At 36.6% G+C, this 23,222-nt stretch overlaps 2 protein-coding genes across 3 annotated transcripts; both read left to right on the forward strand.

Annotated features, from left to right (window-relative positions):
• The first annotated feature begins 4,327 nt into the window (after window positions 1–4,327).
• Window positions 4,328–5,897, forward strand: trim63a (tripartite motif containing 63a). Its single transcript, XM_060867163.1, has one exon. It carries the CDS (start codon window positions 4,426–4,428, stop codon window positions 5,473–5,475), a length of 1,050 nt encoding a protein of 349 aa, XP_060723146.1. The 5' UTR covers window positions 4,328–4,425; the 3' UTR covers window positions 5,476–5,897.
• Window positions 5,898–11,202: 5,305 nt separating this feature from the next.
• mlpha (melanophilin a) lies at window positions 11,203–22,691 on the forward strand. 2 transcript variants are annotated; one of them, XM_060867164.1, is made up of 15 exons: window positions 11,203–11,245; window positions 11,812–11,969; window positions 12,862–13,083; window positions 13,174–13,286; window positions 14,142–14,183; window positions 14,325–14,386; window positions 15,623–15,712; window positions 15,807–15,918; window positions 17,227–17,420; window positions 18,862–18,945; window positions 19,519–19,743; window positions 20,397–20,567; window positions 21,759–21,923; window positions 22,051–22,122; window positions 22,310–22,691. In XM_060867164.1, exons 2-15 carry the CDS (start codon window positions 11,860–11,862, stop codon window positions 22,370–22,372), a joined length of 1,725 nt encoding a protein of 574 aa, XP_060723147.1. In that variant the 5' UTR covers window positions 11,203–11,245; window positions 11,812–11,859; the 3' UTR covers window positions 22,373–22,691. The 2 variants fall into 2 exon arrangements, with proteins under 2 accessions (XP_060723147.1, XP_060723148.1); XM_060867165.1 differs by lacking the exon at window positions 20,397–20,567.
• Window positions 22,692–23,222: the final 531 nt, after the last annotated feature.

Here is a 23,222-nt window from a genome sequence, read left to right on the forward strand (position 1 = left end):
AGTGATGTTATGCCTGATTTATTCAGGCCTGTTTTCTTTCCATTTCAGGGTTTTATAATAAATTCTTTTCTAAATTTCAGATTTCCTGTTTAAACAGTTCCATACTGTATACGCATCATCACAGAGTTCACCGCCAGACAAGCCATAATGTGCCAGGAAGTTTTAGTAAATATAATCTATTAACCGGAATCTTGTCTGCACAGCGTGCTAAGTCTGTCACAAGAAACAAAACCAGCTCCTGTACTGTTTCTGCTTAATGCAGTCACACCATTGTGCCTCATTCACTTAAGCATAATAAACTGGTATTGTAGGCGCACTTGGGAGCTGAGATCTTTCTGCTGATAGTAACTTGACTTCCAACAGGCAGGAAGCACATTCATGAGTGTGTTAAGAACACAAATCAGATTGTCACCCTGATGAAAGGCCACTGGGTATTTCAATAAATTAGTTTTGCAAACAAAGCCAGGCGACCTTTCTCTAGAACAGACCAAAATTACTGTAAGATTGTTTCAGATCTGAATGATGTACAGTAATTTAACACAAAACTGAGAAGTTTTTACTTTTTTCTCTTTTTGAATCTATAGCCCTTTAACTATTTGCATTTCAGCCCATAGTTGCATTGTTTTCTTATGCATTTTGTATTCTATACACAAGACACCCACACTAACACCTTGGTAGTTACATTATTATAGTTTGTTTTAATGACATTGCTGAACGTCTGTAGAACTGCTTTATATCTGATTGTATTATAATGCAATATATACACATCAGTATACAATCCAATAATCAAGGCATTTTTTACAATAATCTTGTATATTTTTACAGCATACTCTGTTCTTTTATTCTTAGTCCATTCATAGTTTTATGTTGAAATGAACTTGTTGCTGTCTGCAAGTTGCCAAACAAAGTTTTTTGTATTGTATACAATGACAATAACATACTTTTTTCAGTTCTTGGGCAACTATGAGCTCTAATTTCTGTGCCATTTTTCTGTTGCATAAATAAGGCACTTTTGTACCTTAAAATTGTAGATTGATCTGCGTATACTATGAAAGCAGCATGGTGTTTGGATGATGGTAGATTTTCTAAAATAAGCTCTGATACGCCATCTGGTGGTCTTTTTGCATTGTTACACTTTTCACAGTCATCTTTGTTTAAGATGTTAAACATAAAGAAGTAAATAACTGGATTATTGATGTACTTCAAAAAAACAGTAAGAAGGTTTGTTAAGAGAAAGTCTTTTTAGATACAGAAAAAAGGGGAAGGGGAAGTCATTTTAGTTACCTTAATGGTTAAATGTAGATTTTAAAGAAGAGATTTAACGCTGATGTAGCAAATCAAGTATAAAATAATTTGTTTATATGCACTACTAGAGATTATCTTTATAAATATACTTTTAAATGGTTTGTGCTTTAGTTTTAATAGCTTATTAGTTTTTTAGTTTGTCTGTCTTGTACTTCTTCCCCCTTCTGAATCTATAAATAATTCTAATAATATTTCTCAATGAATTTCCAAGCAAAACCTTTTCAACATAAAAAAACAAACTCAACTTTAGAAAAACAGAAAAATCGGATTAGCCAATTCCCGGCCCCTAGCCTATCCCTGGTGTGTAGAAGATTGGTGCTTGTGCTGTTTATCATTTTGAGCCTGAATTGTGTGACCCGAAATAGAACGCCAGTATTTGGATGTTTTCAGGGTTTCTTAGTAAGTGTGCTGATGTGATTTGATCTATGCTCTGACATATAATCTCACCTCATGACCAGACAACATGACCCCAGAACACAGTGCAGAGTGAAAAAACAGTGATTCTGACACCAGGAGACACACAGGTGTTTGATGTCATATATTCATACACCACTATCTAGCAACCAGATGAAAGGTCAGAAGCCTTGGCAGATGATTGCATTCTTAGGATCTTTTGAGCAGCATGTGAACTCAGAGTCCTTGGAACCAGCTTCACCTTCACCTTTTTAAGGCACTGCCATTTTTACTATCCTGCCCTAAATTTTAGATTTATTCGAAACCTCAGCACTGAAGTGTAGTATTGATTAAACCAAGCTTAAGGCAAAGAGGATTTTTTTGGTTATAAAAGAGAAGTTACCAAACTAATACTCTGGACAGTGACATCAGGGTCATGGTTACACTGGAAAGTGTTTCATAATCAAAGTGTCATGTACCAGTTGGATCACATGCTTGTTTATGTTTACATGGATGAAGAAGGAGGGAGTGTACTGTCTCTCTGTGTGTTTGTGTGGAAACTGACTGTCTGTATTAGAATTACATAATAAATGACTTCTAATGAAAGACATTGTAGACCAAGAACTGGGATATGGAGATACCTAACAAAACAAAAACAAAAGTGTGAGCTGGGATCTTAAAAAAAAGATAGAACTTAATTTTCACTTAAAACAAAAAAAGTTTGAACTATAAAGTTAAATAGATGTTGTTGAATAGAATCCACTGATGCAACAAATGAAAGACCTTTGATTACAGATGAACAAGTCATCGAAATGATCATAAGAAGGACTAGTGATAGCAGCTGTTTCTAAATTCTTCTTAATACTTATTTTAATATATTGTCTGTCAAGAATGTATTGATTTTAGTTCTGATAGATGTGCATTCATCTGTTACTTTTCTGTACTACTTATCCTACACAGGGTTGAGGGGCACAAGATGGGGGATACTCAGGATGGGGTGTCAAGCACATCACAGAGCACAATCACTCACACACATGTATACACATACATTCACAAACTACAGACTATTTAAAGACACCAATCAGCCTACAAAGTGTTATACAAATAAAATAAATTGAAATAAATCAATGCATGTCTTTGGAACAAGACTATCTGTAGGAAACCCCTAAAGCACACACACGCACACACACACACACACACACACACACACACACACTCTCTCTCTCTCTCTCTCTCTCTCTCTCTCTCTCTCACACACTCTCTCTTTCTCTCTCTCTCTCTCTGTGTCTCTCTCTCTAACACACACACACACACACACACACACACACACACACACACACACACACACACACACACACACACACACACACACACACACACAGAAGCATAGAAGCATGAATCGAACCCCCAAAAAGGCAATGTAACCATGCTAACCATAAAACCACCATTTCCCCCTAAATATCTCCTACCACCATGGTGCCTATGGGCTTCAGAGGAATCTCCTTGTGGACAGTGGTGATGGTTGTGGTCTGGAGCCTTCTTTGAAGGACAAGGATACAAAAGAGCCAATCTGCGAGACGAGCGCAGCGACATATACACATATACACATATACATTCACTGTCTCATTCACAACCAGGGCAATTTGGCATAGCCAGTCCACCCACTGGCATGTTTTTGGAATATTGTAGGAAATGCAGGAATCTGGAGGGCATACACAAAAATCCCACACCTTAATTATCCTTTATAAAGAAAAAATTTTAACATCATATAATTTAACAAACATTTTTCATGATAGATAAACAGAGCAATGAAACGTAGACTAAATAAAAATACATATTGATGATACATTTACTACATGAAAAAATGTCTCTCCATGAAGTATTTTCATCTTGCAGAAAGGTGTGACATCCAGAAGCATGTTCCAGCCTGTTAGCTTGATGCCATCGTGGACAACACCTGTTATTTTGAAAGTCTTTACAATGAGTGCTTTCCGTTCAGAGGAAAGTTGCACAAGCCGTTTCCAGGGGCAGTTAGGTAGAAGTGGTACATGTCTGTTTACAAAGAGGCAGTGGTGATATTGTGCAATAGTTTTTTCACAACAGAGGGATATCTAGAAGCATTACTAGAATCATCCAAAAAAAACTTTAGAAAAGTAGAAACCAATTGTGAGAACATTTGAAGCTCATTGTTGGATACAGATTTGGACAGGACTGTATGTTTCATCCTGTCATACATATGTTTTGGAACAGTATGTGATAATTTGATATGATGAAGCAATAATAGAGCTTAATGAAACAGTGCATAATAAGTAGTAAACAAACATTGAGTTATGTACAGCTTCACCTGACATGTTGTTGAGCAACCAGTGGAGCTCTGTATGAGTGTTTCATTGGTCACATGCTGCTTGTTTGGCCAGTGCTGTGTCAGTGGTCCCACAGATGGATTGTGCTTGGGGGGGGGTTGAGCTGCTAAGTTTAGCATGTGACTACCCAAGCGGGTTATGTCAAGAGGCTGCATGTCTTCTCCGAATCAAGCTTCACAAACAAGTAGAGGATGGAATCTTAAAACAGCCATCCCTGGATCAAATGACACAACGGCCGGCTGGTATATAAGTGAAGAGGGTTGCCTACTGGACCGGTAGATCAAAATAAACCTTGACAAGAACAGAAACACTGAGGAGAGCTTTACAACACACAGAAGCAAGGAACCAGTGAATATCTATACAAATGGACATTCAGAAAGGCCAACTGGTAATGCCCGTAGGTCCTATGGAGAGCCTGGAGAAGCAGCTGAGCTGCCCCATCTGCCTGGAAATGTTCACCAAGCCGGTGGTCATCCTGCCCTGCCAGCATAATCTCTGCCGTGGCTGTGCTAATGACCTCTATGACTCTCGCAATCCCTACCACTACTCCGGAGGAATCTTCCGCTGCCCAACATGCCGTTTTGAGGTGGTGCTGGACCGCCATGGTGTCTATGGGCTTCAGAGGAATCTCCTTGTGGAAAACATAATTGACATCTACAAGCAACAACTGGAGAACAGTGGTGGTGGTGGTGGTCTGGAGCCTCCTTTGAAGGCCAAGGATACAAAGGAGCCAATGTGTGAAGAGCATGCAGAAGAGCGCATCAACATCTATTGTATTTCCTGCCAGGTCCCTACATGCTCCATGTGCAAGGTTTTTGGCCAGCACAAGGACTGCAAAGTATCCACCCTGAAGAGCGTTTATGAAACCCAGAAAGCTGAGCTCCAAAATGCAACTGAGTTGCTTGCAACTAGCAACAGCTGCGTGCAGGCTATGCTAGTGCAACTAGAGGACACCAGCAAGACTGTGGAGGAGAACAGTCAACTACAGAAGCAGAGACTGGGAGAGAAGTTTGACTTACTCTATGCAATTCTGGAAGATCGTAAGGCCCACCTGCTGGAGCAGATCACACAGGAGCAGGATGAGAAGGTAGCAGTGGTGCGATCGCTAATTCAGCAGTACAAAGAACGGTTGGAGGCTAGCAGTAAGCTGATGGACCAAGCTACTCAGAGTTTGGACAACAGCAACATTGCTGACTTTCTCATCAATGCCAAGAAGCTCATTGCAGAAGCCAAAGACACAGCCAAAAACTCCCAATTACAAAGGCCAGAGCCTGGCTTTGAGAAGATGGACCACCTCAGCCTGTTTACTGAAGAAGTAGAAGACGTCCTCGCAAAAATGGACTTTGGTGCAAATGATGAGGAGGAGGAGGAAGAGGAGGAATTTGAAGAGGCAGAAGAGGAAGAAGAGGAGTAATCATTGAAGATCTTTGTTTGATACAGAGACTTTTTATGGAGTAAGAATAGATGAAGAAATTATAACAGCTTTGGTTAGCACAGGAACACAATATAGCTGCTTTTGAAAACTGTGATGTGTGTGTGCAATCTTAAAAGCGTTTTTTTACATGAAAAATTGCACCATTTCCACTTTCCACTTGACTTTTATACTTTTTTCTATTTATACAAATGTTCATATTTAAATATTTCGGTTAATATTCAGGTTTACACCTAAATATTACATTTGTTAGGATTGTTAACTGAAAATAATTTTTTAGCTGTAGAATACAGCTGTTAGCATTTAGTTTTAGTGTGTCTGTCAAAATTGTTGAATACTTGAAATGATGCAGTTAACTCATGAACTACTGTAAAAGTTTATTGTCATTGGATAATTCAATGGGAATAAAGTGTTTAAAAAAACAAGTTTTGTTGCTTAAAAGAAATCTCCTATACTCAAATATCCACACACAGGATTTCATGTACAGTAGTTGTTGGTATGAACAGATGCAACAGTAATAACAAATTTTCCTAACTTTGGTGAGGCAGACTATTCAAAAGGCAGACTATTCAATAGGGCAGACTATTTTTGCAGGGTGAGAATGAGACAAGCCATGTAAGTCCAGGAATAGACGACAGCACGCCTCATGTTTCCATCCACGACAATTACAGCTGCCGACTCACATGCCTGCCAGTGCTATGTGGCCAGGGGTCAACACTGATTCCATCAGCTACAGATAGTTGCTAGGGTACAGATTTAAAACAATAGCTGTACAGTACAGCACAAAAAAACGAAGAGAACATAATAGTAAAGACAATGTATTTGTAGTGAAAAATGTGTTGATTTGTAATTTTTATTTTATCTTGTATTTTCTTTTACAACCTGATACATTACAATACTGACTCTACAAGACCTTTGAAGGTGTGCAGATCTTTTAAGTCCTGTAAGTAGCAAAGGTCCTTGTGTTTTCAGCATGTCCCACAGATGCTCTATCGGATTGAGGTCTACGGAATTTGGAAGCCCCTTACGTTTTTTCATGTTTCTCAAACTATTCCTGAACAATTTTTGCAGCGCAGCAGGGAGTATTATCCTTTTGAAAGATGGCACTTCCTCTGTACTTGGCATACAACAATGTTGAAGTAGGTGGTATGCATCAAATAAAATGAATATGAATTGCAGGGCCCTGGATTTCCAAGCAGAACATTGCCCCGAACATCACAATGCCTCCACTGGTAACCACCTATCCTCATGATGTAAAATAAATATGGTTTGCTAGACCAGGTGACCTTCTTCCAGTTTTGATGCTCACATGCCCATTGTATATGCTTTTGGTGGTGTACAGGAGTCAGCATGGTCACTGTGACTGGTTTGCCTCTATGCAGCCACATGCACAGAAAACTATGATACACTGTGTGTTCAGACACCTTACTATCACAGCCAGCATGAACATTTTCAGCGATTTGTTTTAAAATAGCTCTTCTGTAGGCTAGTCTTCGCTCCTTATGTGCACCAATGAGAATTTCGCACCCATGATCCCTTTCCTGGTTCACCAATTGTCCTTCCTTGAGCCTTCCTTCCTAAAAAAAAAACAAACAAAAAAAAACTGTAAACAAACAAACAAATAAACAAATAAAATAAATAAATAAATAAATAGGATACAATTGTTAATCAATGCTATAAACCAAATAAACTATTACAATTATCAGACACTAAATTCAAAATATTTCCAAATATACCACTGATTAAAAAAATTCCAAAGACACACAAGAAAGAAAGTCTGTTATATGAGATTTTTCTTAAAAGCCGTCATTTTGTTGTGTTGCATAGCAGAACATTCCTTTTTCTCTCTATGACAGCTAACCATTCATGCTCCAAGGTTCTTAACTTACTCAATAACTTGGTGCCTCATGGATCAAATGCCCATAACCAGGCAGCTTTGAAGCTATAATATTTCCTACTATATCAGTGACTGTTTAAATGGAAACTGATATAGAGTTACCGTACCATACTGTACCGTGGTGAATTTATACAAATTCTACATATACAATAGAAAAATATACAGAACCCTGAAATGCTTCTACTAGACACCCGAAGTTTAGTTTGGGGTTAAAAGATGAATAAATGACATATCAGAATTTCAGCTTGCATTTCCTGATATTTACCTCTAGATGTGTTTAACAGCTTAGAACATGACCTCTTTTGTTTGAAACAAAATACTTTTCAAGTGACCTCTTAGTTTGAGCCCTTGGTTTTATCATCAAATACTGCATTTGTTATTAAAAATGATAAACCTACATGAAGACCAGAGAGCTGTCTTTTAGAGAAAAGCAAGCCTCTCTGAAGCTGAGAAAAGAGTAAAAATTGATCAGAGCCATTGAAAAGCGTTGGACATAGACAATACAACAAACTGGAATGTCATGAAAAAGAAATAGATGTCAAACAGGATGGCCAAAGAATACAAGAGCAGTTGATGATCGTAAGAGCTATGAAGTAAATTTAAACAACAGTCAGTGACTTTACCAAAACCTCAACAAAGCAGTAGTGAAGGTCTCACAATTGACCATTCAAAGAAGAACAAGATGACAACCACACACCAGTAGCAAGAATCAGAAGGCCAGATTGGAATTCATGAGGAAATACAGAATCAAGCCACAAAAACTCTGTAAGAAGAAGAAATGAGCCTCTAGTAAAGTAAAGAAAAGGCTAAAGTGTGGAGAGGAAAGTATCTGCTCATGATGTGAAACATACGAGCACATTGGTCAAGCTCAGCTCTAAATTTTGTAACATTTCTAAATAGAAATATCAGGAAATAAAAGCTAAAATTCTGATCTATGGAATCATATTTATCTTTTGATCTCAAACCCAATTGTCTTTATAGCAAGAATTTAGCAAAAACAAAAGAAATGAGCAGATTAAGAAACTTGATGGTTCAATATTTTCGGATGGAATTGAAGGATAGAAGTCATATTTGCAGCCTTACAGCCGAAGCAAATAACTTTGAAATTGTTTATTTCATTTGCTATTAAGATGATTTGTAATGTTGAATTCTACAATTGCTATAAAATTATATCTGGTTTAACAATACATTCATTACAGATTTATTCATGGAAAGTAATAAATTAAAAAATAAAATAAATAATAAATAATAAATAATAAAAATAATACATTTTTATATAATAACACTTCAGCTGCTGTCTCAATGGCTGACTTGATGAAAACCCTGAAACGCCACACCTCTGTTAAGCCCAGATGCTTGGAATAGTATTTTACATTCTGGTGGTATATGTATACTGTGTGGCATGAACAGCAGGTATCATGTTTCCAACATGTTGATGATGCTTTAGTACCAAGTACATTTGGCCAAGTCATGCAATCAGTATTAAAGTGTATCCAAAATAGTGGCTCACACATAGGTTTGGTGTTGTCATGATAGATTTATTTGTATATTAACCTAACCTGATCTCTATTTGTGGGTGATCACCCAGTGGAAGAACCCTATAACTCATGCTAACACATTCACCGGTACTTAAAAAACTGCTCAATTGTGTATAGTTACACCGAAAGGTGGAAAAGAATTTAGGGGACTTGACACAGTTCACTGTACAATTTTATTTAGGATGTGATAAACTTCACTACTTTTGTGCCACTAGAGATAATTCATTATTATTGAAATTACATTGTCCTTTTATTGAACAACAGGTCTCTGATGTCTACCAAATAAAGTATTAATGTCATTTTAACGGATGGATCTTTGAAGTCTTTCTTCTGTAAAGGCTGTAATGTTCCTTTGAGTCAAGGTCACACCAATTCCCCATGAACAAACTACTGATTCTCCTCCACTCTGTTTTCAACAATTTTGAAAAAAGATGTCTAGCTTTTTCCTTTATTACTTAGCTGCAGTTCTAATCAGCATATCTAGTCTGCTCCAGAAACGGCACATTGCAAAATAGGGCTTGAAGCTCAAAGCAGCTTCTTTAAATAAGAACAGGACTTCCCCTGGATGGCGAACATGGACCAGTATATTGCATCTAAATTTAGACTTGTGAATCAGCTCGCCTTTAGCCTCTGCTGTACCTCACTGAAGGACAACTCAGATAGCTTACAAAAAGCAGAATCAGAACTCCTACTCCTGCTGTAACCAGCAAAATAGGATTGTGTGTCAGAAATAGTATCAAAATGCAACAGTATTATATTTCATTAACTTCTCATTGATTGGCCTTTGTTCTTTGTTTAATAAACTATTTAAATGGATAACAAATTTCATTTGAGAAAGATGCTATATCTTTTTATATCTAAGTATTTTCCATGTATGAGGTGTTAAATATGGGTGCAAAACAAGGACACAATGAACAAGGTGACCTGAAAAACATGACCTGGGTTTCTGCAGAGTGTGCATCTAAGAGCCTTGCTGTGTAAAAATATCCACAGTTCATTTTCAGATGCGGCAGTCGCTGCCTGTACATGGTCGCGCAGTAAAGAGACTCTTTCTCTCTGTCTCCTTGCCATGTGTCTTGCTGGCAGAAAGTGTACAATCAGGTCTAGACAACTTTGCTTGTCCCCAATACAAAGACACTAATGCAAATAGTTATCTTTGGTGGGGAAAAAAAAATAATCAGTTAAAGCCTGGGAAAGCCTTGCTGTAAGTAAGTAATTAAACAAGACAGGACATAAAGTTATAGGAAAATAATTAATAACAAGATAACAAGGTGCCATGAAATGATGTGCCATGGTTTCCAAGTTGGACTATCCCATATATCTCCAGGTAGTCCACATGGGGCCATCCTCAACAGCTGTGAGCACTTCTAAATGCTGTCTATTTGAAATGTCTATATATTTGGAAAATGCTCTTTTTTGTCCCTCTATTTTTGGGTTTTCCAAATGTAAAAAATAATTGGAACTGCTTTAGAAAGTGAAAGTCACATTTTGAAGTATGTATAATATATTATATCACAAGAAGGGGCTGGATTTGGTTATTTGCACTTCAGTCATGTACTAGGTCCAACGGAACCATACTCTGGGTTCAATAATATAGTTTTATAAACAATAGTTAGCAATGGCCAGTGATAACATTATGGCTATATACATTTGACTGCAGGGGGCTCTTGTTCTGGGTTCATGAGCAGAGGCTTTTTTTTCATAAATGTTGGAACCAATTTATTGCACTAATGCATTATTGTCTGTGTGGACTCACATGTTCTCCCATTGTCTGTGTTTCCTTTGGGTTCTCCAGTTTCATTTCAACACCCAAAAAATGCCACAAGGTGGACTGGATGCTCTAAATTGCCCTTAAGTGTGAATGTGTGTATGCATGGTGCCTTGTGATGGACAGGTTTCACACTGACCCTGTTCAGAATAAAATGATTTTTGAATTCAAATGAAAGCATGACCTTAAAATTAAAGTATTTGTATCCACATGAAGAAACTGACACACAAGACATACTTTTCTTTTACATTTATATTTATAAATGCACCAGGATACAGGATTTTATAAGTAAAGTTTTGAAAATCAGTATGTATCACAATAGCTTCTTGTCTGTAGATGGTAGAGGAATGACGCTTTCCTTGAGCTATTTTAAATGAAAAAGCACTCCATTCACTGGAAACACTAAGCCTGTCTGTCTCTCCTTTTTTCATTTGAAAATGTAAGCATGTGATCAGCACAGGAGAAATATTTCAGCCTGCTTTAGTTCGCTTCATTTTCAGTGGCGTCAACAACAGCAGCTGATCTGTGTTTAACACGAGGGCGAGAGAGGTAAATACTCTCAGATCTACTTTAAATATTGTAATATTGATTTTGCAATGTGTTATTAAAGTGATAGTATTGCAATAGAACATGCAGAAATTAATGTCTCTTTAAATGCCTTAGATGCCTTCTATGCATGATTAATCTGCCTGAGCTCAGTTAGTCCAGTTCTAATCTTTAAATCATCACCATATGCACAGGTCTACAGATGGACATCAGATCAATACAATATGGATTAGGATTCAAAGCATCGACATGCCCCCTAGACTGTAGTTTTGCAGTTCTTCTTCTTCATCGTCAGTTCAATTTATACATTATGTTAATCAATAATTAATACTGAACACATCATCACTGCAAACTGTAAATGATTAAACTATGATGCCTAAGTTCAACTTAAGAAGAAGAAGAAGAAGACTAGCTGCTTTCAATCCCAATCAATATTGTATTGAATTTATGTTCTTATTTATGCTGTGAGAAATTCATGTTTAGCAAAATATTACAAATTTATAGATATTTAACTTAATTTGGAATAAATTCCTTACAGACTCACTGTTTTAATTCTATGTGAAATCCAGGTCTTTTTTTTTAAGGCTACAGTAAAAAAAAAAAAACAACGTTGTAGCATGGATAAGAAACTGGACCTATCCCGACTCACAGATGAGGAGGCCAAGCATGTGTGGGCGGTGATCCAGAGAGACTTAGAACTTAGGAAGAAAGAGGAGACGAGACTCGGGTGCGTTCGACAATTTGTAAATTTGTATTTAGTGTTTAATTCCTCAGACATTCCTTCCCTTTATCTTGATATTTTGATATCTTTATACTGTTATCTTGATTGATGCAGTTATTTTCACTTAGCAACAGGCTTTAGAGCATTTCAGGGTAAGGCAGTAAAGGTCATGTACAAGCAGGTCACTCCTTTCTGTGAAATAGTGAGAGCAGTTCTGTGCTGAACCCATTCCCATGATGATAATCACAGCAAAGTCACAAGGTCAGATTGCTCCACAACTCTGCCTGGGAAAACAAGGTGGTTTGAGAACTTGTCTTTTCTGTCCATTTAATACAAAGAGTTTTTCAAGCAGAAATTTTTTGAGAAATGTGTTATCCCACTCATTACAGATAGAATCCAAATTTCCAAAATTTAACCCAGACTAGAAAGGTTGTAGAGAGAAATGTTATTTCTATATTCAGCTTAGGCCTGTGATTGGAATATACTGGTATACAACAATGCTCGGCCCAATCTATGTTGAGAAAATTAGTCATGTATTCAAATACAAATATATCATTCAGATTAAACACATAAGATGTTTAAACAAATATTAATATGAATACGAAGTACACTATTGTTTTTTTGTTTGTTTATCTGTTTAAGTCTTGAGCTCATGGGATGCAACAAAAAATCATTAAACCCAGCAGGCTTGAAGCAGTAATTAGATATATAGCTTGCAGGACAAGAACACTGGCTATGTGCATTTACATTCATCTTTATAAATGGCGATTTATTTCCTGGGACACAATGCTAAGTTTCATATTTTAATTAAAAAACAACAACTTTCAGTTAAGGCCTTGCCCTATGTTAGAAATATCTGATAGTGACTCCCCTACTCTGTTGTTTCTGTGTTCACCAGGGGGTTAAGGACAATAATTGAGAAAGAGGCCACAAAGCGAGAGCTCCTGACCTCTCAGTCCAACCTCACTGATTCCCACTGCATTCGCTGCCTGCAGCCCTTCAAGTTCCTGGTGAACAGCAAACGGCAATGTCTGGACTGCTGTCTCTACACCTGCAAGACTTGCAGCCGCTACAGTACAAAGGAGCATGGATGGGTGTGCGATCCATGCCGAATGTCCCGGTCAGATTCATCCCTTTAGGGGAGAAAAGCTGGCATGTTTGAAATGAGTAAGGACTTTTGACATTTACTGTTGACTTTTTACTCATACAGGATCCTAAAAATTGGAACCCTGGGCTGGTATCATGACAACATACACTCTCGCTTCAAGCGTTTCGGCAGCGCCAAAGTGATGAGGTCCCTTTACAAGAGATTAAACGAAGAGGGTGAGTGCTAAAAAAAGCATACTGATAGCCTGGGATGTGTTAAAATGACCTCTCACATTACTGTACTGCATTATCATACTTTTCCATGCATGCCCTAAGCCTATTGTATTGAGGGGCCTCAAGTGTTTTGTTACACAATGTTAGAGTAAAGGATATTTCAAACACACGCGTGTCATTGCCATGAAAGTCATATGACATGGGGAAAGTCTTGTGAATTCCTAAGCATTCACCTTCAGAATAATGTCCTACTCATTAAGCCAGACCGCTCCTGTCAGTTCATCTTAAGCATTCATTGTCAGTGTGTGTATGAAGTAGATCAGTGACTTGTTGTTTAGTGTCAGAGCCAGAGGGTGTATCCAGAATACTGAGGCCAACAAAGATCACATGTTGTGCTGGTGTCTGAGCACGTTCTGTTGAGGTTATTTATGACTATCCTGCATGATCAGACAAGGTAAATAGAGAAATGGAAAACATACCTAGAATGCATAGCAGGCAGGAGGATTACTGAGCATGACCCGAGCTGATTGTGGTTTAAATCACTGGGCTTTTGAAGTGTTTGAGATCTTTACAAGCATATATCACTCTATTATTTTTTAGCTTTAAAATTTCTTTTTCATATTGAAACACTTCATTAGCACAACCTATACTTTAGATTTTTTCCACTATCATGATACTGATAATCAATATAATTAACTGCCCTTTAGGAATAACAAACTTAATCAACTGTATGGAAAAACACAAAGTTTATTCTTTCAATCATTAATGTCATATAAATGAGTAATACGACCAGCTGGGTTCCATAAAAAGCCTGAACTAATGTTGATATTCCAGCATTAATCCTCTTTGTTTGTCCAGGTCGCCGTGACGATGATGTGCAATCCATGCCTGACGTCCACAGTGAGTGGTGCTTGAACAATGCATTGCTTTGAACAAGAGCAGCTGTTCATCTCTTATAGTCACACAAGTAGAAAGGAATGAATCCAATGTATCATTTCATTTAACATGATGATTGATTGATTGTATAATATTTAATGTTAGATGTATACAATGGACATGATGATGAGCATATGGATGCAATGGAAGCCCAGCGTTATAAACAGGTAAACCATTTCCACTGAAACCATTTTCCCTGTGTTAATTAATAACATGTCATTTAATTGTACTTTTAAACAATTTTAAGCCCAATTACATCTCAAAAATAACATTCTTGAATTACAAGTCTTGAATCTAGCCCCAAGAAACACATCCATAGTAAAAGCAGACTCGCTTTTCTTTTTTCAGTCTTTACATGGTGAAGCAAGACCACTGTAGCGCACACACATCTCTGATATACAAATATTCTCCACTCTCTTATCCCCTTTAACCCTTTCTCAATCTTTTCAATATACAGTGTATTCATGTTAGAAACACTATTGTCCTGTCCACACTTATACTTTACTTTTGTTTGTTTGTTTATAAATATATTAGATTTACTTCTGATCATTTACTATCAAAGATGATCGTAAATGGCCACAAAATATTTATATCCAATTTGCAAAAAAGGAAAAAATGTGACTCTGGCAACCCTCTTATTTAAAGTCCTATCTGCTGCTGTTCCTCCATTGAAAATATAAAATATTTATAGAGCGAGCATGAGGCAGTATGATGCCTGCCTCACTGGGCCTCCATATTTGACCACTAAGTTCAGTTATAACTCTATGGAGCCAAATGGGGAAGTGAGCACACAGGCCCATGATTACAACTAAAAATCTTGAAGGTTTAGGAAACATTGTCTTACATCTGTAAAAAAAAAAAAAAAAAAATATATATATATATATATATATATATATATATATATATATATATATATATATATATATATATATATATATTTTTTTTTAAAGCATTGTTTAAATCATGCTTATTCAGATGAGATCATTTGTATTTCAACGTAATAAAAACTAAAGTATAATTTGTTAAATGACTAGTATACGTATATATAACAGGATTAACGTATACATATAGATATATCTCTTTTTATGTTTTCTTCTGTTTGCCATTTTACAAATGAGGATATATAGTTTCATAGTACTTTGTTGGTGACATCGTGTCATAGTGAAGCTGGATTGAGTGTTGAAGAATGTTTTTTTTTGCACTCTCTTTATTTTGCAAGGCTTTATGCTTGGACTTATCTTTTCTAATGGCACACAAGCATCTTGTAGGATTGGTTAAACTTTCAAATGCATGTTTCATTCCATCTCAGTTATTGTGATTTTATAACAGTGATTTCTAAAGTGCATCTTTTTCATTGCACAAATACATTAAATACTTTGTGCTTCATTCCCCAACCCAATGAGATACGAAAGACAAAACGTTTACTCTCTGTCCACCCTATGGACCTGGAAATAGATGACTATGGCAGCCATTCCCGCCGACATTCTGTGCAGGCAAGAGTGCTCTTTGATTCATATTTACTTCAAACATCAAACATGGAAATTTCCATAATTTATTTTTTCCAACATTTATTTTTTGATCTTTCAGTATGTACAAGATGAACGTGGAATGCTGAGGAATGATTTGGAATACAACGCTGACCATCACCATCATCACCGCATGAATCGGAGGAAGAGTCTGGACCGTTTCTCACGACCAGGTCTATAAGAAGTCACACACACACACACACACACACACTCATCATTTCTCAAATAATTATTAAATAATGAATGATAAGCAGTTCTTATATAACAAATTAGGTCTTTTGCAAAAAATGTCCATTATACCACAGTACTTTCCCAATATTTACAATTTGATATTAACTAAACAACGATTCAACTATACGTAACATTATAATTATAATGTACAACACTTTTTCTCTATTTCTATCAAAATGATCAAACTAAGCACTTGTTATTTAAGAGTATTAATGTTAGCACCTTTAAAAATTCTACAAATACCAAACCTGTAAAAGAGCCATTGTTGGGCCCCATGATAAGGCGAAAATACTCCTAACTTGTAGCCAGTGACATACTATATGAAGGATAATCATAAAATTGTTTAATTATTTATAGGCCAATGACCAACCTGCCATCCCAAACAGTTAGTCAGCAAACTAGCACCTAGCAAGCTTAAATTAGCCATGAGAGGGATCACAGTATCAGAGAGTAGACTTGCATTATTTCAGTGCTTATTTTAACAATATTATATCTTCTGAAAAATATGTTAGTGAAAACTACTACACTGTCCTCTAATGAACAGTCATATTGAGCCCTGTTGGTCACTGCTACAGGATTTTTCATGGGACCCATTTGGGTTCCTGTTCAGGTCTATATTAGAATTCAGTGTGATATTACTATACACTTTATTAGTAATAGGATAAAATACAAATTAAAATCAATTAAAATATAGTCATTTTATAACCAAATAATTTTACATTTAATACCCAGAAAGCTTTATTTCCCATTAAAATAGAGTAATAATAAGAGTAAAGAAAATAGAGTTTCCTTAATAACCTAAAGATCGAAGAAAATTCAAATAAGATAAGACAAACAGAAATACTGATCAAATAAGATCATCTGAAATTCCATTCAGATTTTTTGACAAAGTGTATATCTAACCAGAAATCCATCCATTCAGCCATTCATGAAGAGTTCATGAAAATCAATAACAACCAGGTTTAATAGCTACATCCTTGAAGGAACTTTGCCTTAGATTATTTTCAGTGCACTGCCTTGTATTAAGATATTTGTCGAATGATTAGAAATAGATCTACATCTAGTTTTCTCTAAAACTGCTTTGTGATCATGCCTACTAGTAAAATGCTCTACAGATCAATGCAATTGAACTGAATAAAGGAACTCAGCTTGAAAAATAGTGAAAAGTCTTTTTCTAACATTGTTCCTCCATTAGTAGAACATAAGGAGCATAAAAAATAATTAATATCTATCACTTTACCCCTGTTTAGATGATGGCTTGTACTCTGAGCACAGGATGGCCCGTGCTCGCTCTCTATCCAAGATCCCTGCCTTACCACAGCGCTCTTACTACCTGGACACCTCAGAAGAAGAGGAGGCTTATTGTTTCCCAGTCTATCAACTCCCATCACGCCGTCGGAGCCGGGCCTCCTCTCAGGAAAACATCACTCACAGCACTCCTCCAGTATGCATCTGTATAAAAAATGAATTACGTTCATAATTTAGAGAATACGACTTGAATCCTGAGGACACATTTAATAGAAAGAAGCTTTATACAGCACAGTGTAAGCTAATTATCATGCTATCAGCAGGATAACAGCACCACCAGAGGCTGTAATAAAAATATACCTAATAGTCTGAGACATTCACGTCAGGTGATCTAGTGGGTTGATATTTTTTAAATAACATTATTTTAAGCAGCAATTAATATTTTAAAGCTGAAGGTATGAAATGCAGTCAGTATAATAAATGTAAACAAGGACAGCCAATGTGACTGGAGGTTTAGTGAGTTATTATATATTCATTGTTGAGCTATTTATAGATCTTTCAATACCATTAGCTATCTACCATTAGCAGTTCGCCTTGCTGCCTAACCAGTTATGTAGCTAATGGAATGAATGATATACTAAGCTGCAATTAGAGAAAAAGTAAATAAATGTAGTTAAATCTAGCCAGTTAATGTCAGCAGATTATCTAAATTTACTCCAACATGCTTTTTCAAACTAGATGCCATCTAGTGTGTTAAGAAGAAACTTCATTTTATAGAGTCTTTTCTTAATCCAGCAAATTTTAATTTTATTTATTTATTTATTTATTCATTCATTCATTCATCTTCTACCGCTTATCCGAACTACCTCGGGTCACGGGGAGCCTGTGCCTATCTCAGGCGTCATCGGGCATCAAGGCAGGATACACCCTGGACGGAGTGCCAACCCATCGCAGGGCACACACACACTCATTCACTCACGCAATCACACACTAGGGACAATTTTCCAGAGATGCCAATCAACCTACCATGCATGTCTTTGGACCGGGGGAGGAAACCGGAGTACCCGGAGGGGAGAACACGGGGAGAACATGCAAACTCCACACACACAAGGTGGAGGTGGGAATCGAACCCCGACCCTGGAGGTGTGAGGCGAACGTGCTAACCACTAAGCTACCGTGCCCCCCTTTATTTATTTATTTATTTATTTATTTATTTATTTATTTTTATGTAAGGGTTCAATGGTGAAGTCTCGTGCTTATCCATATTCAGGTTCACAAGGTTAATTATAGCACTTGCTACAACGTGTAGCATAAGAAGATCACTATAGGTAAAGAACTGGTAGGATTACTGATAAGGTGTATTCTTCATTGATGAATAATTGGAATGATAAGGTTCTAAATTAAAATGCTTAAAGGCTAATCTGAAATAATTGGATGCTAAATCATAGTTAATTAAGTCTCAATTTGACCATGACCCTGACCCTCACCGCTATGTGTGATATTACTAAACTCCCAAGCTTGCCGATTTCTGTTATCAAACATGAGCATGGCTTGTATTTTTGACACTTATTTGCCTTATTTGACCTTATTTGCTCTTTCTCTTTCTCCCACCACCAACAACCAATACTTGAATGCAGATCAATGAACTGAACAAGAGAATGTTTGCCATTGAGAGTCTCCTGAATCGACTGGAGGTGAAGATAGCTTTGCCTAATGATCAGGTAGAAATAATGGGATAAAAGAATACTTTCTAACAGTCTAAACAGAATTCCATGCTATGTGATTGCTTGTAAAAAAAAAATTGTTATAATACACTACATGACCAAAGGTATTTGGACGTCTGAACATCATACCTAGACATGGGTCTTCTCCCAAATGATGAAGTTAGAACCATCCAGATGTCACCAGACATTTGGCCATATAGTGTATTTTGGGGAAATGCTCAGTGAAAGTCAAAATCAGATATTCTTTGATACTTTATACCAAAACAAGATATCCATGCACAATGTGTGGTTAAATGTAATTAATTCTGTCTTTAGCAATTTTTAATTCTTTGAACTAGATATATCTAGCAGAAATAAATCAAGGCAAGTGAGCCTGAGATTTCTTTTCTTCATCTAAACTTTAATCAGTTCCTTCAACAAGTGTTATTAGTTTTACTGAACCAATAGAAGCCCCAGTGAGTGGGGGCTTCATATATTTGAAATAATAAGTTTCTTTACTTGCCTTGACATACTTCTCTGCAATCAATTGTTGAAGGCAGAAAAGTGAACAGTTTCCCTGTGTCCCTGTAGCAGGCGCAAGTCTCAGCAAGCCAGCTGGAGGAGGAGAAGCTGAAAAAGAAGTTGGATGAGCTGATGAGTGACAGAGCACTGTCTTCAGAAGAGGATGAACCTAAGAAACCCACTCAATTCAAGGGGTCTGGTGTGAAAGGTGTCCAACACACTGAACAAGCATCAACAAGACAGGAAGCAGCCTTGAGCTCGTCTAGTGATGAGATGCCTACTGAGACTCAGAAGGTGAATATAGTACACGCACATGTCTTGGTATAAACAAAGAAGTATTAATGCTGAGTAACACACCGTACTTTTAATAAGATTTGTTCAACTTTGTTTCTGTTCTACTTTTCATTTTGACCAGAGAAAGTATTGTAATAAAAAAAAAGATTCATTAGTATGAGCTTATCAGATGATATCTAGCTCTTAAAGAAAAAACAAATCCTGATCATGTTACTTTATGATTGTTAAAGTAATGAAATTCGGAGTTGACGTCTTTTAGTTGAAACTTCTTTAATTTACAGCACTCTGGCACACGTCTTTGTCTAGAGCAACTTTTGTTTATCTAATTTATATAACTGGGCAGCTGAAGATTAGGGGCCTCGCTCAGGGGCCCAGCAGTGGCTGCTTGGTGGTTTTGGAATTCAAGCTCAGAACCTTCCGATCAGCAGTCCAACATCTTAGCTACCTCTGAACTGTTTATTGACATGCTGCTCTATATTCAGTGGTGTCCCACGTCCACACAGTGCCTCTCAACCCCCAGATGATTATTTATCTGTAACTAAAAATAGTGGTGCAGCAGTGTTTTAACCAACTAACAAAATAGCACCACAATTGTAGACATATTTACATAGTCTCCTCTCAGCTAATTGCTATTCCCTCTACATGGCTTTCAGAGATCCACCGCTGCGGCTCTGTGCGACATCACAACCGAGGTTCTAAGAACTATTAATGCCACAGAAAATGCTATGAGTGAGTTGGCCCCCTCAAACCCTAATGACAGACCTCAGTTAGAGGTCACAGACGTAAAGCAAGCTGATGCTGCTTACAGGGAGCTTGAGAAAAATGTAAGCCCACAGATATTTTACATACATACAGTCATGGCATAAAATGGCATCATGCAGTCTGTATTCATCCATATTCTGCCATTTATAATGAATATCATTCACTGTCACATAGTTAGCTAGTGAATGATTCATTGATTCAGTGAGTGAACATTAGTTAAAAGGTCCATGGAGAACAATTCTAAGCTTAGAGTTGTGCTGTGTTTTGTACCCTGGGGTGAAAAAATATTTTGAGCAATTATACTTCAATTATATAAGTAAAAGTATTGATAACATGACAAAAATCTGAACAGAAAATCTAAACTGTTGTCAGGTGAAAGAACTTAAAGAACTTAAGTGATAAAATGTTAATGTTTTTAATCAATTGAATGAAATTAAAGAACTTTTGTTCATTCATCTAAAGCTGCTGAAATATTACTGGTATTTTAAAGAATTCACACCTTTTATGTCAATAAACATCATTCAATCTCAGTGTCAGTTTCCGGTCATATGCACAACCAATGCTACATAGTTTGAATTGAATGAATTAATCATAAACATAAGAAAATATCCCATAACTTACCAATATTTACAATTATCTAGTTTTTATTAGCATCTTGTTATTGGTCTTGATGCCTAGCCAATTATGTTAGCTTCGGGAATAAATGCTAGGCTAATATGGCATTAGAGAAAAGGAAAGAATGTAGTTAAATCTAACCAGTTAATGTTAGCAAATTAGCTAATCATGCTTTTTCTAAACCAATGTCCTCCAATGGGTAAAGAAGACAATGTATTTTATATGAGTCTTTGCTTAATCCAGCATATTGAATTTTTTTTATTCTAAATTTCGAAGTTTGATAGTGAAATCTTTATACAGGTGCACAAGGCTAGCATTAGCACTAGCTATAGTGTGTAGCATGAGAAGGTCTTCACTAATGACAAACTAGTATTATTCTTGATAGTTTTTTTTTACATTGATGAATTTAAATTGAATTTTAATTGATGATTGGGTGCTAAACCAAATGCTCGAAATCAAAACTGCTTAACTGCAGTTGCTATACAGCCAAGGCTAGATAAAATAAGATATGTCCTTTATTATTTCTACAAAGTATTTTTAAGGTCTCAGCAAAAAACATAAGGAATAAGAGATTTTATTGTCTCTAATTACTCAACCATTTTTCACACCAGTCCGCAACACTGTCTGCTCTCTCTTAGGTATATCTGACAGCCGGGAAATCATTTGACATGGAGAGGAAGTTGAGGCAGATTGAACGGAGTGCTATGAACCAATATACAGGCCCTCTCACTGACTCTGAACTCTCTGAGCTGGAGGATCAGCTTTCAGCAGCTGCTGCTAAAGTGCACAACACAGAGAGCGAGGTAAAACGTTTAAAATAAACCTGACACTTATACACTATATGATATCTATTCCACTCTGCATTCTTGACCTACTGACAGTTATCGTCTAATATACTATTATGTAATAAAGTACATTTTTCTTTTTCAGGTGTCAGACATCGAGAATAAAATTGCTGTTCTTAATGCGTCAGGATTATCAATAGATAAAGCCAAGAAAAAGGTAAATTGTTCATTTTAGACAGCAATATGTGAAATGCAACTTTATTCAATTGGATTTCTGTAATTGAATGAATGAAATACCCACAAATGAAATTCACTGGTCTAATGCAAGGGAGCTTTTCTTTAATGTGTCATCAAGTTTTCTTCTAGAAGTTTTAACCTAAATGTTTTTTTTTCTGTATATGTAGGCATCAAGCATGCAAAAAAGAAGAAAGTCCCAAGACATCCCTATAAATAGAGTACATTTTTGAACCTGAACATGAAGGAAACGCTGATTTAACAATAATTTTCTACAGCTTTAATTCACACTACTGATTTAACAACATTGCTTTACTTTGTTCTGTTGTTCTACTTTTCTTTATACCCAGAGGACGTATTGTAATCTAGCACAAGGACCTTTTTCCTGTCCTTTCCACACATTTGCTGTGACATATAAAAATACATGAGACATGCTTTTATAAATCTTTCCTCTAGCTATGACTTATCACTTATGAACTGTCATGAATGCTTAAATGTTTCTTTTTTTGGAGTAAAAGAAACATATAAACAAATTCCCATGAAACCCTTTTTTGGCCCTTTTTCAGTTACTGGTTAAATATGATCTAATATTCAACACTGGGATTATTAGCAGCATGCAGTGTTCAATTTGCTCTAACATGTTAAATATTATGATTAAATGTATATATCAAAGACCTCTCAGTGGACTGCTGCTCCAAAGCACATGTTCCTTGTGTAAGGATTACACAAATAACATCATGTCCCTTCACCCAACCCAGATTGCACCCTTTTTCACTCAGTAAAAGTAGCTTCACAGACCAAACACACAGTTTAACTGTAAGTAGTTTATTATTTTATCAGTTTTATTAGTGTAATAGTTTATTGATAATTTTAGGACTTATTAGATAGATAAGGTTCCACCCTGTCATACCTGAGAGATGTTGTACAGTCTAATGGGCAGGGAGACAGAAGAGTTCCTCAGTCTTGTAGTGGCGCATGACAGAGACAGCAGTCTGCCACTGCTAATATTTACAGTTATTCAAAAGTGTTAGTTGTCCCCTGGTTGTTCAGCGGCAGGATCCCGTGTACTCATCGCTACAGCCT

This window comes from Tachysurus vachellii, chromosome 4, assembly GCF_030014155.1.
Source record: "Tachysurus vachellii isolate PV-2020 chromosome 4, HZAU_Pvac_v1, whole genome shotgun sequence".
NCBI lineage: Eukaryota > Metazoa > Chordata > Actinopteri > Siluriformes > Bagridae > Tachysurus > Tachysurus vachellii.